Raw genomic sequence first — 16,652 nt, 5'->3', positions numbered from 1 at the left:
TCATGGTAATTTACGGGTTATTAACAAAAACTCTGTTTTAGTGTCCAGTTTATAAGAAGTCTAGAAGAACTGGGCTGAACTTCATAACATCTTTATGGCTGCAAACTGTCAAACCACCAGAGCATTGGTGCTTGAGAGGTGTGGCGTTACTCTGCGATATCCAATAAATATTAATATTATTTTTAATTTAATAAAGGATATTTTAAATTAAATTAAATTTATTAGGAACATTGTTATAATATATAATGTGTTAATATTAATCAATTTGTCACAACCTGACGTGACAGCTTTGTAATCAGGTGGTATCATGTTATCTTCTGTACTTATCTGCACCGTGGTTACTATATCTTGTTCCAGTGCTGAAAAAAAAAACGTTTGATATTTATTTCAGCCCAATAAGGAAAATTTATTTTCATCAATTTCTTTTCATCATTGTGGGTTTAAAATTACAATAAAAATACCGTTTAGCAGGTCTAGTATTAGAGTGATACAAGTGATATAAATTTTCTATATTTTATGTTTTCAGTTTGTGGGAAATTCGTTTTTCGATATTGGTATACCTGTTAACTATCAAAAATGCAAATACTTTAGTTGTGTGAAGGTGATAAACAGTGATACAAATACTGTAAAAGTGAATTTATGTAAATGATGCACAATATTTTCTCTTGATAGTTTTCAGGATTATTTTTTTTATATACATATACAACCGAAATGTGTAAATTCAGTCAACAGTTTTTGTTATATTTGAAAATATTATTTCGCATTATTTTAGCATGAAAAGATAAAACTCTTAGTTGCATAATTTTATTACATGTAGGAAATTCTACGTAACTCTTGGAGGGGAAAGTAAAAAATTAAGTTCCATTAATTAAGTTATTAAGAAACCTCTCAAGGAAGTTGTACATAGATTTTTAGGGAACAAAAAATATTATAACTATACTTAGTTGACCATAAAACTTCTCAACTCAGATCTCGACTTTATTCTATTTAGTTATGTTGCTGTCTGTGACAAGCATTGACAAAGATTCTATCAACGTATTTCTGTGATAAAACAAAAATATGAATGTTATTGAAATAAGGCAATGCTTGTAGGTTATTGCTGACTGAAGTAATGGGATTCTCTGCCCTAGAGGCCAACGAAGAAGTCAAAATGTAGTGATCTTATAAGCCACCAATGGATCATATGTAGATCCAACGACCCGGTACTAAAAATATAAATACTATTTTAAAAGGAAGCGTCACTAACAATAAACTTTCAAATACTGAATATTACAAAAACTAGAACTATTCAAAGCTATTCTCTGTCATGTGACTTACTTGCTCCTGCCGTTGCAAATCTCAATATAGGGCTTGGTTTGGACCAGCCATATCTGTTCCTCGATACCAGAAGAACCTCGTAAACGGTTTTCTCCTTTAATCCTCGCAGGGTATAGCTTTTGGAGTAGACGGAACCGGATGTATGTTCCGTTGGGATGGTCAGTTTCGTCCATTCCGGTCTGTTTAATCCTCGGCCTGTTTTGTATGGACGAAACCAGAGTGAGTATTCGATGATGGGAGTGTAGCTGTCCACTTCCCAAAAGAGCGTGTGAGAGGTTTTCCCCGTGGATATTTCATTTTCCGTTTTCTTAAAGACACCTGGATTTGGGACACCTAAAAACAATTTATAAATTATTCATTCCAAATATTAAATATATTCCTTATATTTTGGATTTGAATTGTATAATTAGAATTGGATGATAGGAAATATGTCTATGCATATATTCCTCACTAGGAATAAAAAGAAATAACTTGATGGTAAGACCGATCTATCCACCAGATGATTCACCAAAGTGTTCATGCAAATCAATATAGGGTCATGGCAGTGGGTTTAGTGAAATCACCGTATTGGATAGAAAGAGTACGGCAGTACTTGCGTGTCTTTCACAGTAGATTCGAGCTTCAGAATAAACTTTTCTACGCTAGTCATTCCATCGCTCAATAGCGTGTGTGGTATAAATATGAATGTATCCTTTGAGACTACCGAAGTAAAAAATCTTTTCTTCCTCCTTATCTATTAATTATGTAGACTGAGTAATTATATTAAATGCACAGAAGTACTGAATAACGTTTCGTTTGATAGTACATTAGGATTGCCTGTAATTATAGCAAGGAGTTTATAGCTTACTAGCGACCCGTCCCGGCTTCGCACGGGTGCAATGTTGATACTAAATTAAATACACTACAGAAAAAATATGAACGTTGTATATAAAAACATAGCGGCCCGCTCCGACTTTGCACGGGCATAAAATATATATGCCTATGTCACTCAATGAAAACATGATTAAAATCGATCCAGTATTTTTGGTTCATTCATTACTGCCCTTGGCTTGCATGCATTAAATTTGGAGTAAAACAATTCCTCTTCCCCTATACTTACTATGAAGATTTCCTGCTATCTTTGGAATATCTAAATTCATACAATTTTTATTACATTACACATTTTTAAACGCAAATTTTAAATTTGTAATATCTCCGAAAATATTTGTTTAATTTACATGCTGTAAGGAATCATATTGATCTATATTAATTGCACACTGTATTTAAGGTACTTAATTCGATAAGGATTAATGCCGTATTGCTTAAAATAGCTTCGTAAATAAGCCATTTCTCACGTAAAAAGTAAACAATAAAAATGGTTAATGTGGGTTATCCCTAAAAGATAAACATATACCATCGCGGGCTTTTTTGTAGACCTTTTTATGGTGTACAATACTGTAGTACATTAATTTGATCTAACTCGTAGGGTTAGGCAGCGTTTTTGCTAATTGCTAAATAAGACTAAAAAATAGGTTAATTTACGACATCACGTTAGAAACCTCTAAAATTAGCAATGTTGCCTTAGTATATTATGCATGTATTATACATATAAACCTTCCTCTTGAATCACTCTATCTATTGAAAAAAACCGCTGCGTAGTTTTAAAGATTTAAGCGCACATAGGGATATAGGGACAGAAAAGGCGACTTTGTTTTATACTATGTAGTGATTTCGTCATAATATTTAAATGGCGTGTGTGGTTTATAGAGGGTCATATTCATCAGTAATTGTCTCTAAATACCTGAATGTCTATATTTGGGAAGTCTATACAGAAATTGGGATTGAAAGATATACGCTGTAGTAAATATTTATATAAATTCTAAAACGTCTATGAAGAAATGTCATATCAACATATGTGTAACGTTATATTAAATAAATAAAACCAAAATAAAAGCTATCATTAAAGATAGAAATGTTATATTATATTGCGAATTGTTTTGTTAGTTTAATGTATCGCAAGGATGAGCAAGAGTAAGAACAAGAGCAATTACTGAATACTATAAAAATTGCGCTCTTCAGTTTTACATCTTAATAATAATGGCTGTTATAAACAAACACAGTCACTATGCTGGTATTACTGATGTTTAACGATTCTTTATTGTTACGTAAATAACGTGATATTCAACAGGTTTTAGTGAATTCATTGATACATTATTGGAGTTCTGTCGATAAATAACAGACTTAATGCTGCGAAAATTTTAATTAAGTTATTTTCGAATGTTATTAACTTGTTTTATGTGAGAAATATAGTAAAAATAATTGCTCCAAATTTCAGCATATGGGATTATTTAATTCAGAATTGGGGAGTTCATGATCGGATGGTGATGATGACTCTATGAAAAAATGAGGACAAAACAGATCAAATCCTTACCAGACAATTGAATATGGATTTCCCCTTGTCCCAGTTCATTAATTGCCCTGCAGGTGTATATACCGAAGTCGCTTCTCTGAGCCTTACGAATTAATAGAGTATGCTTATAAGTAGATTTGTCCCCTTCCACTATTGACACCACTCGGTTATCCAAAGGTACCATTACATCTCCTTTCAACCATGTCACCGTTGCCTGAGATATAAGAAATTTATCCATACATTTTACGTGAAAAGCAACCAACTCACGGGAGGATCCGCGGATACTCTACATTCCAACTGTGCTCTATTCCCAGGCGCAGTGTGCACCCATGACCTCAGCGTTATGATTTCAGGAGGGTCTGAAAGCAAATAATATAGATATGCTGGCTAATGACGTTGATGAGCAGAAGCATACAGATGATACTAAGTTCAATTTGTGCTTTAGCAGGTTCTCCAACTCCATTGGTGGCTGTACATTCGTACAGTCCAGCGAGGTATCGATCCGAAGCCGTGAACACTAAAAGCTCTCTGTGGTCGAGCAATCTTAGTTCTTCACCCTTAAAAACAATGCACATAATAGAAAATCGATCTTTATTTTATTTTAGAAATGCAAATAAATGTAAAGTGAAATGTTGAGAGTAAATGTTCAATTATGTCGAGGTCTGGCGATTTTGCTGGCTGGGGAAGATGTTTGACAATATTCTGATGTTCCACAAACCAAAACTGAATACACAAACCCGGCCATTTGTAGAACACAATTGTTTATCGGACGATAGTACATTCTTCCATCATTAGGTATCCAGGTGTTATGTTTTGTATGAAAAAGTACAAGTATCAATCAATAAGGTCTATAATTATATCATTTGACAGATGCATAGATCAGAATCAGCTAAATACGTCGGCATACATTTCGATGACAAGTTAAATTGGAAACATCGTGCTAAACAAAAAGCAGAGAACATTACACTCAAAGTCAAACAACCGCACTGCTTAGTCGGAAGATACTCTCAACTTGACCTAAAATCAAAGAGATTGGTTTATCAGTCCACCATAAAGTAAATTGGGATCTATGGGGTGAAATATGGGGTTGTACTAAAACATCAAACCAACTAGCTAAAAAAAAGTTCTACGGTTAAGTATCAATGCTTATGGCTACGTAACCAACGAGAAGCTGCATGCCGACCTCTAAATCAAATGGTTGCACTAAGTGATCCAAAATTTCATCTTAAAACATGAAATAAGAGGCTGCTAAATCACAGCGATATCGAAGCACTACAGCTACCATACAATAAGAAGGAAATCAGAAGATTGAAGCGAACTTATAACGATATACTACGATACGATATATTTACTTTAGTTTAAGTAGTTCAGTTTTTTTTATTAAAATTTTGGAAAACATACTGATATATTAATTACTCGCTTTGCTTGTCTCTTAACTCAAGATTTAATTGAAGAAACTCAAGAAAAAATTGTACCAAAAAGGCTATTGCAATTGCAAATGATTCATAAATGTTAGCTGTTAACTTTGGGATTTACCCACTATTTCTATTTGTCGATAATGTTTTACAATGTTTGCGTGTCTGACATTACCGTTGATATTGTCGCTTGTGAAACATTAAACTACATCTAAGAAGTCGCACATTTCATATATCGATTGTTTTAAGCGTCGTAAAACAAAGCCTATACATTGAATTATAACCTACAATAATTGGTATTTAAACGGAATCATTTAGACTGAAACAGTGTTGCCAACATGCAATAAGATGTACTATATTGCATAGTATTTATATTGATTTCTCTATCCGCTGTATATGAAGATTTATACATGATTTCTCACAATAAAGCATTGAATTCATCAATCATTCCTACTTACCTTACTAGACCAACTAATCAATGGATATGGAACGCCATCCGCTTTACAAGACATACGGACTTCCTCGCCAAGTTTAACCTGCAGGAAGCCGGATAGAGGAAATGGTTCTACAGATGGAGGATCTAAAATACAATAGTATATATAATCTTTGATACAGAAGCACTTTAGTGGTGACCTTACGTAAAACTTCAATAGCGTGTCTTTGCCGAACGGGCCCCCAAGGCTCGGGCCTGATCACTTCGCATGTGTACTCCCCAGTATCTGGAGGCTGGACAGTTTGGATTTCCAGTGAGCCGTTGTGCCACAATATGTGCCTTTCTGGTAACACTATAGATTCGTTTCCACTGTCACAGAGCAATTCTTGATTTTTATACCATTTAACAGCAACGGCATAGGCATCATCTTAAAATTAATATTATGGTACTAATGGATGTCATCATTATGTTTTGAATCTTAGAAGCGTTATTATATTAGGTATTTAATCGATAAAGAAAAGCTTGCTTGTTGACATATACAAGCTTTATTGATTTCAATTCGTATATTTCAATAGACATTAGTACAAAACAATTTCAGGAAACAATAATATATATATATATATATATATATATATATATATATATATATATATATATATATATATATATAAAACTTACCATTTGATATAGTGTTAAGGTAACACGGCAATAAGACTGTGTTATTCTCTTTGGCTTTTATGGTGGTAGGGGGACTGATGAAGTCATTACTAAACACAACCTTGAATAACCCGATGGTTGCACATAATAAAAAGTACTTTGTTTCTTTTCTGATTGTCAACACAGTGCTGAGCATCTTTAGCGATGATAATGATAATGGTAAACAAATAAATATAAAAATAGGAACACTAAGCCTAAAAATAAACAAAAAATCAGTTTTAGTCATATATATTAACATGTCTTGTCATTGTTAATTTGTATTCTTGCTCATAAAATAGTCTTTATGGATCAAACTTTTCATTGTTATTACTCTCTGATATTTATACCAATTCTATATTAAATAATAAACACTGTTTTTATTGATACATTAGCAATTTAGCGTTTAAAAATATGTAAGAACTTGAGATAATGTATAATTTATGATATTATTTCACTTTTATCGTAGAAACATATTGTTTAACGTTGAGGAGATTCCCAGAACAACAAATTTTTTGAAAATAATATTACATGTAAGTTTAATAGAGTACCTTAATTGCATATATCTCAATTTATGTACAACTTCCTTTAATGACAGATAAAAATGATAGAAAGAAGGAAGAAATGTGAAAGCATGTGTGAATCAGTTTCAGTACATGCGTACTTATTTGGAACAGTTGGATTCGTGAGCAAGTTGATTTACAATAGGAGAAAAAATAAATATTTTAAATAATTCAAACTTGATGTGGTTCATACATTTGCGAGGTTCTATTTTTTTATGTTAAATACAGCATCGTAACTATCATTGTCCAATAAATGAGTACATCTATTGTTCGGAAATTGTATTATAATTGTATTCGATAAAAGATATTTGCACGTACCGTGATTTTCAGTTATATTATTCATGGTTAACTGATATTGTTATTTACGTAAAATAAGTAACTAGGGCAGCAACTAGCTAAAAACTCCCTATACATTTTTGAAACACTGCAAATTAATATTTAAAAAAAAAGAGAAATATCAAGCAACATTAAATTGGAAAGAAATACAGACAAGCTCCAATTTTAGATGCAAAACGTGGGTATTTTTTAAGGAGAGAAAAGCAAGATACATCTGAAGAGTTAGAGGTCTAATAAAGATGGACAGAATGAGATATAAAGAAATAAGAAAAGACCTGAACGTTGAATCAGTGGAGAAAATACAGAATAACGCAGTTGGTTGGTGCACTTAAATTATGGAGGGTACAAGACAGGCTAATAGAATTGGGATGGATGAACATATCAGAGAAAGACTTTAGAAGAGAAGAAAAACCCTAGTCGAAGCAATAACCTACACCACCAAGTGGATAGGTGGATAGATTAGGATCCAACCATTCAAGACACTCTTTCATTATTTTACTTTTAAACACCATTAAATAATTTTTTTTTATTTTGGACCATTTCCACTTTCAGTAAACATAGTTCTCAACATAATTTCAAGCAACACTTGTTAACAGCTAATTCTTATTATATTTTACATAAATTTATATCAGATGATGTTAGTAATTGTCATTTCTTTTTTCATGTTTCCCTGATATGTTCAAAATTGTAAACACGTTGAAATAAACTTAAGTATGTATCATTTTATCGAAATGTGAACAAACATTTTTTCAGTGTATTGAATATGTCCGAATTTGGATCGAGTAAATCGCATTTGCTGGAGGTATTACATTTGTTCTTGAATTTGAAAAATAGACGACTGATGGCGACCAAGCTCCATCGATTTCAACATGAGAATACCGCTTTCGTTCTGGACAGTCAAAAACATTTAGCCACAAGACGAGGACTTCAAGGTATTACTCGATGAAACCATTAATGGGGATTGCTATCGACTATAACGGCCGGAATACGAGGAGAGACACAACAATGTTGTTCTTCAGCATGGCAACGCTTGACCACATGTTGCAAACTGAGGAAAACATACTTCTCCTGCCGTATTATTCAGGTCTTGCTTCGTGTGAATACTACTTGTTCCGCTATATGAGTCGTGACCTGTCTGAGCAGTGCTTCATTTCTTATGAAAATATTAAAAAATAGTTAACCTCCTGAATAATTTGTTCGAGATGAAACTCCAGTGCCCCAAACCAAATTGTCAGAAAGATGGAAAAAAGTAGCGGTTATCGATGAATAATATTTTGAATAATAATGTTTATTGTAGGTCTGATAATAATGATAAAAAATAATACTTACAAAAAAAATGTATTGTTTTTGCAATAATTACATCTGTATTTTTATATTATATTATTTTCTTGTTCAAGAGGTATTGTAAAAAATATAATTTAGTTTTGCAAATTCAGAGTAAATTTTTGTGATATTCTATCTATCTAATGAACCGTCAATAAAAATGTTAATTTGTTGTCATTACGAATATATTAGAACAAGTTTGATAATAAATGAAATTTAAAAAATTAATAAGACATATCTGAAGATTACATTTCAGGTTATATTGTGTTTTATAAGAATGAATAATATACGTCTACATTTATTTGTTAACATATATCTAAGTTTGGCAATAAATTATTTTTCGTTTTCGTGCATAATAGTCTTCGTTGTAATTATGAGTTTAGAGTTATTATTGATTAATCAAAACTACTTTCTCGCTAACATAATTAAGGAAGTAATTACCTGATATTTGATTGCTATATTACTCGTAATTGTGCTAAATATAATTCACTAGTCAGTCTCTATGTTAAACAAATACATTAATATATTTGCCAGATATAAATAACAAAAGACACTTATACTAACACGTAGATAAACAAATTTCAATTTACGCACTGTGGTCGTACCGTTTTTCCTGTTTGTTTCATCTGTAAACGGTGCCGGTCAATACTAGCCAGTACCCGGTGTAAAAAAACGATTCTATTCGGATTATGTGTCATTAACGAATTCAACGAGCGACAATTGCCGGGTAGAGAGCGTCGAGGGGCGGCCAGATAGCGTCCCGTTCGAGATTCTAAAGAGCCGTAAACGATTTAAACGGTTATCAATGCGGAGGCTGTTTTGTGATCCAATTAGGATCTTTTACCGGGTATATTGTCTGATTTGGCGTGATGTTCTGTCGTTATTGTCTGGTGGTTGAGTTGATTAGCCCTCAGATACTTTAAAAACCAGAAAATAAACGCTTGTTCTCTTCGCCTTCCCTTCAGTAGTTTTAGAAGCATTTCGTCGATATCTTTTGTTAGGTGATTTTAACTGTGATCTAATCAGATTAAGTGTTGGTGATATAATTAAAAGAAACCAGCTTCGGCACTCTTAATCTTTAGAACAGAACAAGGTTTTTATTATAAAGCTAAATAAACTGGGGCCATGATTTTTTCTCAAGAAGTACTCAATGGTTTTAAATGAACTTTTCAGTTCTGTATGTACAAATATGTCACTTTATTTTTTAGATAAATTGGAGATACAAATGTGATTTAGTTAACTGGAAAATATAGTATCTCTAGTATCTTTAATTCTTTTTCGTATACATCTGCTTTTCTTTTCACACCTTGCTTTTCATGTTGTTCTGATTAAGATGATAACGAAGACGACGAAGATGATAACAAATTTTGTCTCGAATTTGTAACGCCCGTTATAATTTCATTGTTCAACGGTGATAAAAATCCTATCTATGAAATTGTTTCTTTTTTTGCTTTCATACAATATTTAGTATATAGACTAAACATTGACATTCAATAATTTTTTCATACATGACATTCTGTATGCTTATTCTTTCCATCTTCTGTAAATAGAGTGAAACGCAATGTCGAGTACCTACAATTTGATAACATAATTAACTTTGGTTGTATATCACTTACATTTTGATCAGATATTGTGTCCTATTAGAATTTCCTTATAACGATTAGTGATGCTCTCTATCATCTTCTGTTACAATTTTTCTGTTGGGAGGCATTTTTTTCTAACTTGGTTCATTAGGTTATTTTCAATCCAGTCCATTCATCATATTTACTTATTTTTGTTTAGAACCAAGTCCACCGATGAATATCAATAATTGTTAACTCCCAAGCAGATGTTAAATATCCTGGCATGCTTTTAGAGCAAACTTAAAAGAAGCAAAAATATTGAGTATAAACAACTTGGGCTTAAACTACATCAAATGTATTGACTCGTCGGGCGCAAATCCAAGTTATTATTAGATAAAGAGGTATTGCTTTACGAATTAGTACTCAGACCTATTTGGTCATATGAAATCATACTATGGGGTACTGATAGCAAGTATAATTTAGCAGTCATTCAACGGTTTCAAAATAAAGTTTAGTGTGCCAATGTTGATGCACCGTACTATGTTTCTAATGAAATGATGTAGCGCTTTAAAACCCATAAAGTAAGTAATTAAATGTATTTGTATTAATTACCTCGAGAAAGTATTAGTGCATTTCAATATGCTTGCTAATCAGCTAAATATGCAATATGGTAATCAAATATGTAGGCTAAAACGTTTAACGCCATCCGATCTGACATATATATATACATATATATATATATATATATATATATATATATATATATATATATATATATATATATATATATATATATATATATATATATACTTTAGAGTTAGATTTAAAATAAGTGTAATGTATACAATATGCATGTGATGTATACAATCGTTATTATAAGAAATACTCAAGTAAGGGTAGTCAAATAATAATAATATAGTATTTTGTTTTAATTTGGCATAAATAAATTAGCTATTTCCGATTGATTTAAAGTAGCTTAATTTAAATCACAAGTTGTCATTTACAATCTAAAATAATTGACGACTTTATCAGGTAGCCAAACTTAAGATTTATACCTGTAAGGATTTAAGAAAATACAAAAATTAAACACCAATTTAATTGTGTAATATAACTTGGGCTTTCAAATTGGTGATATTTAGTTACACAGTTTTGTTCATATTGGGAATAATGACATAATTAAATAATTATTTTACAGCTCTCTTATGGGGTATTATCTTATTAAGCATTTGTTAAAATTTATTTTGAAACCTATTATAATTAAAAATCATCCTAGTTATTATGAAAATTTATTTAATAAGCACATGGTACACATATAACAACTAGTAATTAACTGCTAATGTTTCCTTCATATTGTTCTTAAAGTCCATATCAACGATTTTAGCCCTAGACTTAATTAGTGTTTACTGAATGTACATTTATGAGCATTTATGGTAAATCGACGTTTTTATGTTCACGCGTTCTTTCTTGATGTTTCTTGCAAATCGTTTTTAACTTCTTCGCTGATGGTTGGTAACCTTAGATCTATATTTGTGAGTCTTCCTTTCTAATATGCTTTTTTTTGATCTGTAACCGGGAAGGGAAATCCTGTTACTGATACCTGGTCGCGAAAACCCGTAGAAATAAGCGATTTGGACTGATTATGTGGAGACTGCTTCTGGGCTACCCACTAAACCCCACCCTATCAGCTGATCCAATGACCCTAACTGAGTCCTTCTTACTGTTGGTAAGAAGTAAGTAAGGTAAGGAGGGTGCCCGTAACCGGTAACACCGTTAAAATGTACGAGGATCAGGCAAGGACATGGCATCTTTATCACATCATGAAGCTCGCTGTACCTGAGTAGTATCGGCTGCAATAGAATAAGGCCACGAAGAGACGAATGAGTTATTGTCATTCACCGAGCCATATAAAATTTATCCTAAACTAGTATAAAGTAAATAAAATTTTGATCCAAAGACACTATCATGTGGTACACCGCATTCTTTTATTCCGAAATGAACTAAATCAACAACAAATATGACTATTATTAATTTTTCACATTTAGGGATGCGATATACTAGTATAGAGTAAATACAATATTGACCAAGGACACTATCATGTGGTACATCCGTATTATTTTATTCTGAAATGACGATTGTAAGTAAATATAGTATTTCAGAATCCGGTATCTGGAATTTTTATCAAAGGCTTAGGCTGCGTCTAAAAATATAGTTGAACAATTTTTTTCTTGTTTTGAGTTTATTACTAAGAGCTCTCTAATTTCTCATGGGTAGTTTACTTTTTGCTTTCTTAGTTTTTGGTATTGGGGCATTGTTCCATGCTACTTTTTGTAAAACTACTATATTTTCATATGTTAAATTCTTAATTAATCAGTTAAAAGTTATTGTAGTTATAGTGATGTTTCGTCCTACTTGAATTTTCGGTGAAAATTGCCTGGAGTTTATAGTGAAGAACGCTTAAGTGGACACCAGTATCGGAATTGGTGTGCTTAATTTAATTCTGAAAACTTCTATTTTAACGAAAAACGCAACAAAATCGAGATATTTTTTAAACAAGCGATGAGAAGTGGATCACAGTACAATAATAAGCTGCGATAAATCGTACAAAAATCTGTTGTTGGGTCCCCATCATGTTAATAGTAATATTTATTTCAGGTTATTGTTTCTCATTTAATTCCCAAACGGTTAATGATACCAAATAGCATTTTTATTTATATTTTATATATGTTTATGACGGTCAATGCAATCCTATATTTACGCAATAATACGATTAACACAATATATGTGACATCACTTTAACGGGCGCTGCAATGGAAACCAGATAATAAAACAATAAAGCAAAAACAATTAGTATCGGTGTTTTATGTCCCAAGATATGAGTGGTGTTGGTTCTTTAACCACAAAGTAGGTTAAGGCATTAAACTGTTTCAACTCAGATAATTATAGCACCCTAATAGGCTCGATAAATTCATCACTATTAATTGGGTAATTAATCCGTCAATATAAATCTTTCAATTACTGCGGATTAACAAATATATGGATTGACGAAATTTTACTTTTTCAACGTTTATATTAGTTAACCGAGCTTGGACAATAATAGAGTATTGTTTCTTGTTATGTTACGAGAATTTCCAATTTTATTTTATACGATAACGTAAAAAATTTTTAAAACGTTAAACTATTCAGTCTGAATTACTTTCAGAAATGATATTACTGTATACTCATCACTTTTTGTAATTTAGATATCGTTTGTCAGATTCAATACTGTACGGGTTATAGGTCTTATGAAATAAGAAGAATTCATGTAATTTCAAATTCCAAATATTGAATTGTATTAATATCGTACTTATTTAATTGATTTTAATGATGATTTTTTGGGCTATATTAGCATGTATTCTTGCATCAATTGGCATAAAAAGATAACACATTTTTGGTGGTTTACTAATTGTGATGAATCAACTGTTTCTTGATATTTAAATGTGATGGGAAAGCTCCAAAACGAAGGAAAATTGCTATTTTGAATATTTCGAATCGAAAAGGTTTTTGTTGCAAAATATGAAAGCTTTTTGTGACTTATTGTTAATGGCGTTGAAACGTCGATCTGCTAAGACAACCCCAAGGGCAGAGAGTCACGGGTTAGTCCAGGAGCCATCCAAATCAATATCGAAGGGACATATTCAATGACCATGTTGATTTGCTGTACATATGGTGGGAACAGCAAGGTATAGTGTATTACGACCTACTAAAATCGATTGAACAAATTGAACTATGTCGCCTGATTTCCGATTATCACTTGTTCAGATCGATGCAGCATGATTCGAAATGCTGAAGAAGCATCGTTGTGTCGACCCAGTGTCACCATCTTGCCATAAAGATGGCAAAAGTTATAGAAAATGACGTAAAATATTTGGATTGATATATATTTTTTCACAAAAACTAACTAACTATGGAAGGTTTGAGTATGATATTTTGATTGAGTATGATATTGATTTCAAACACTTAATGTTCGTGATATGTCAGGAAATAATAACGTTTTTGAATCAAGATTTTCATAATTTTTTAATAAAGTAAAACTATATGGGTAATCCAAATAACAAAATGTAATTAACTGATAGACAAATTTAATATAGAAAAAAGTCGACGATATTCTAATATCAGTAACACACATTTATAGCAAATTAAAGAATATCGTAAAAATATTGAAACTATGTAATATCTAGTTCTAATACATTGTACCACTTAAATATTACATCATGGTCGACATGAACCAATTGCATTAACTTAACAGTTCCAAAAGTCTATTAAACACATATGGAAATCTTTTTTATTGTCCATCTATTGAAACGTTTCGAACACAATAAATGCTATATATAATGGTATGATCTAAAAACTCAGGAATTCGACCACCAAATTGATTTCAATTAGTCGCTTTTTTCTTATAAACTACAAAGCACATGAGTGCAATATTACGTTAACTGCAGATAAGATGTAATGAGCGTTTAACTTAATTAACCTCCATTATAGGCTCTATACGTTGCCTGTCAAATAATTTTTAATTCCCCTTTCTATTTTTAGAAGGAAAGTATGGCTTTTAAATTGGTTCCTTTCTACAGGGGAGAACATGATTCTTTAAATTTATAGCATTTTCGAAGAAGAAAAGTTGATTAAACTACCTTTACCTAATAAGTATTTTATATTAGATAGTTATTATTCGCGAAGATGAGTAATCTAGTAATTCTAAAAGAGCAGAACTATTATTTGCGTTATAAAAATCTACTGAATTGTATGCTGAACTTGGATAAACTAATTAACTGAATTAAACATAACAGTTCAATTGAATTTTACTCAGGTTAATCAGCAGGCGACAATTTTCAGTACATACGTCATCTAAATTTGTGACGTCAAAACACCGCAATGTTGCCACATCAACTCTGAGTTCTAGTTTATTTTGTCTTTGACCTATAACAAAATTCTAATCTAAATAAAATAATGAAACAAAAATGCTATCAAATATAATTTATTTTAACATTACAGTACATCTAAAAACTACAGTTAATTATACAGTCACAATATTTTATAGGGTAGAGCTATAACCTCTTATTACTATTGGTTTCAAGAATTTTGCATAAGTTTGACAAACGGACGATTTTGACAGGGTCGTTCGGTTACATGTTCGTACTTATCAGACAGCATTGTGTCTCTTTTTAACTAGAATAAATTGAGAAGTAATATATTGTCTGATTTATTAAATATCTTGACGACGTGTGTACAAAAAAACTTTGAATAGACCATATACGGTTTTATTCTGTTTCAATTTAAGGTAGTATAGATGGCAGTGTTTTGAAAAAGTTACAATTAAAGTCAAATTGATGATGCAAACACTATTCCATTCAGCATATTGTCAAGAATGAACAAGAGTAGTGGTTCTTTCTCTTTTGAAGTCGGTTTTGATGGAGCAGTGGTGAAGGAGATGGGATGGTCTTCATACTGTGATGGGGTACTTTCTGTATCTATGTAATGGTAAGCCAGTAAAATTATATAAATTAGAAATTAGTTTACTAGTCCATTTTTTATTGACCAAAATCTTCCTTTTATTCCCCCGAAACCGTCTTGTATTATTATCTCTGTCAACCTCTCAATCTTCCCAGATCGTATATACAATATTATTTTTATTCACGTGTCTCCTGAACTTTTAGCTAATATTTTCTTCTGCTGTTTCATAACATGTCATGTGTTCACTAGATATATGGTCTTTTTCGTATCATCTTCTATGTAATATTATCTGTATGCCTTCAATAATTCTAGTCTGAACAAGTCATATAAGTTATTATATAAAATTATAAATACTTATCGAAAATATTATGTTCATAAACAGACCAGCTAATCACCTGGGTAGATAATTGAAATTGAATTGATTTGTTCCTATTTTCTGCCATGCCATGTTCATTCATCGTGGGTATATCCCTTTATATATTTTTTTTCCATTTCCGAACTACTTCAGCATTTGGAATCCTTTAATACACTACATAATTATACATTAATTTCAATAGTCGATAATCAATCACTCAATCGTTCAATTGGGCATGCAGGAACTTTCATTTGAATTGCAATAGCGTATTTTACAATTTTATAACTTGTAGCCGAGTGTTATCATGGAAGGGAGTCCACTTACATTTTTGTACTTATTACTTTTGACCGTACATTCAGCAGTTCCTTTGTAAAATTTGATATATCAAAAATGAATAGTGATTTCCAAGTTAAATTATAGTGACCGAAAGCAATACATAAAATATGAAGCGAAAACAAGTTAAAACTATCAAATTTAAAACAGTGTACCATTATAAATAAATATAACCACTTAAAATTATTATTTATTATATATTATAACCGTTATAAAATTATAACCACCTAACAGCATCGATAGTAATTCATTCTTGATAGTAATAACATTTTATATGAATTTATTTAACATTACGAAATTATAGTATTAATTACTATATGGAGAATGCGCAGGGAAATGACATATTCCTTTAACTACTAATATTTTACTAAATTTCCTGAATCAGCTATACGAAATATAATAATATTAATATGTTATTATTAATTTTTTATTGCATTAATTTG

The 16,652-nt window shown here is 31.4% G+C and overlaps 2 protein-coding genes across 2 annotated transcripts in view; one reads left to right on the top strand and one right to left on the bottom strand.

Annotated features, from left to right (window-relative positions):
* The window catches only part of kl-3 (dynein heavy chain 8, axonemal kl-3), a 36,767-nt gene extending 36,567 nt beyond the window's left edge, over positions 1-200 (top strand). The window contains exon 47 of the mRNA XM_076408747.1: positions 42-200. Coding sequence (XP_076264862.1) covers positions 42-167 — 126 coding nt within the window. The 3' untranslated portion in view covers positions 168-200. The remainder of the gene's footprint in view (positions 1-41) is intronic.
* LOC143199037 (neurotrimin) lies at positions 201-9,049 on the bottom strand. The gene is made up of 9 exons (XM_076408758.1): positions 8,911-9,049; positions 6,233-6,465; positions 5,760-5,981; positions 5,580-5,701; positions 4,122-4,263; positions 3,974-4,065; positions 3,728-3,920; positions 1,318-1,650; positions 201-359 (listed from the first exon to the last, which is right to left on the bottom strand). Exons 2-9 carry the CDS (start codon positions 6,405-6,407, stop codon positions 208-210), a joined length of 1,431 nt encoding a protein of 476 aa, XP_076264873.1. The 5' UTR covers positions 6,408-6,465; positions 8,911-9,049; the 3' UTR covers positions 201-207.
* Between the last annotated feature and the right edge of the window lie 7,603 nt (positions 9,050-16,652).

This window comes from Rhynchophorus ferrugineus, unplaced genomic scaffold (assembly GCF_030347505.1).
Source record: "Rhynchophorus ferrugineus isolate W39M unplaced genomic scaffold, kcgeb_rfMv2 rfM6, whole genome shotgun sequence".
NCBI lineage: Eukaryota > Metazoa > Arthropoda > Insecta > Coleoptera > Curculionidae > Rhynchophorus > Rhynchophorus ferrugineus.
This window is presented reverse-complemented; position numbering and strand designations above follow the sequence as displayed.

Bases quoted from the DNA above. Each gene is read 5' to 3' on its own strand.
- LOC143199037 (XM_076408758.1), bottom strand. From the start codon at position 6,407: ATGCTCAGCACTGTGTTGACAATCAGAAAAGAAACAAAGTACTTTTTA. The intron at 5,702-5,759 runs GTAAGGTCACCA...ATTGTATTTTAG, and splicing joins ACACGCTATTGAAGTTTTAC to ATCCTCCATCTGTAGAACCA. The intron at 4,066-4,121 runs GTATGCTTCTGC...ATTTGCTTTCAG, and splicing joins AATTGAACTTAGTATCATCT to ACCCTCCTGAAATCATAACG.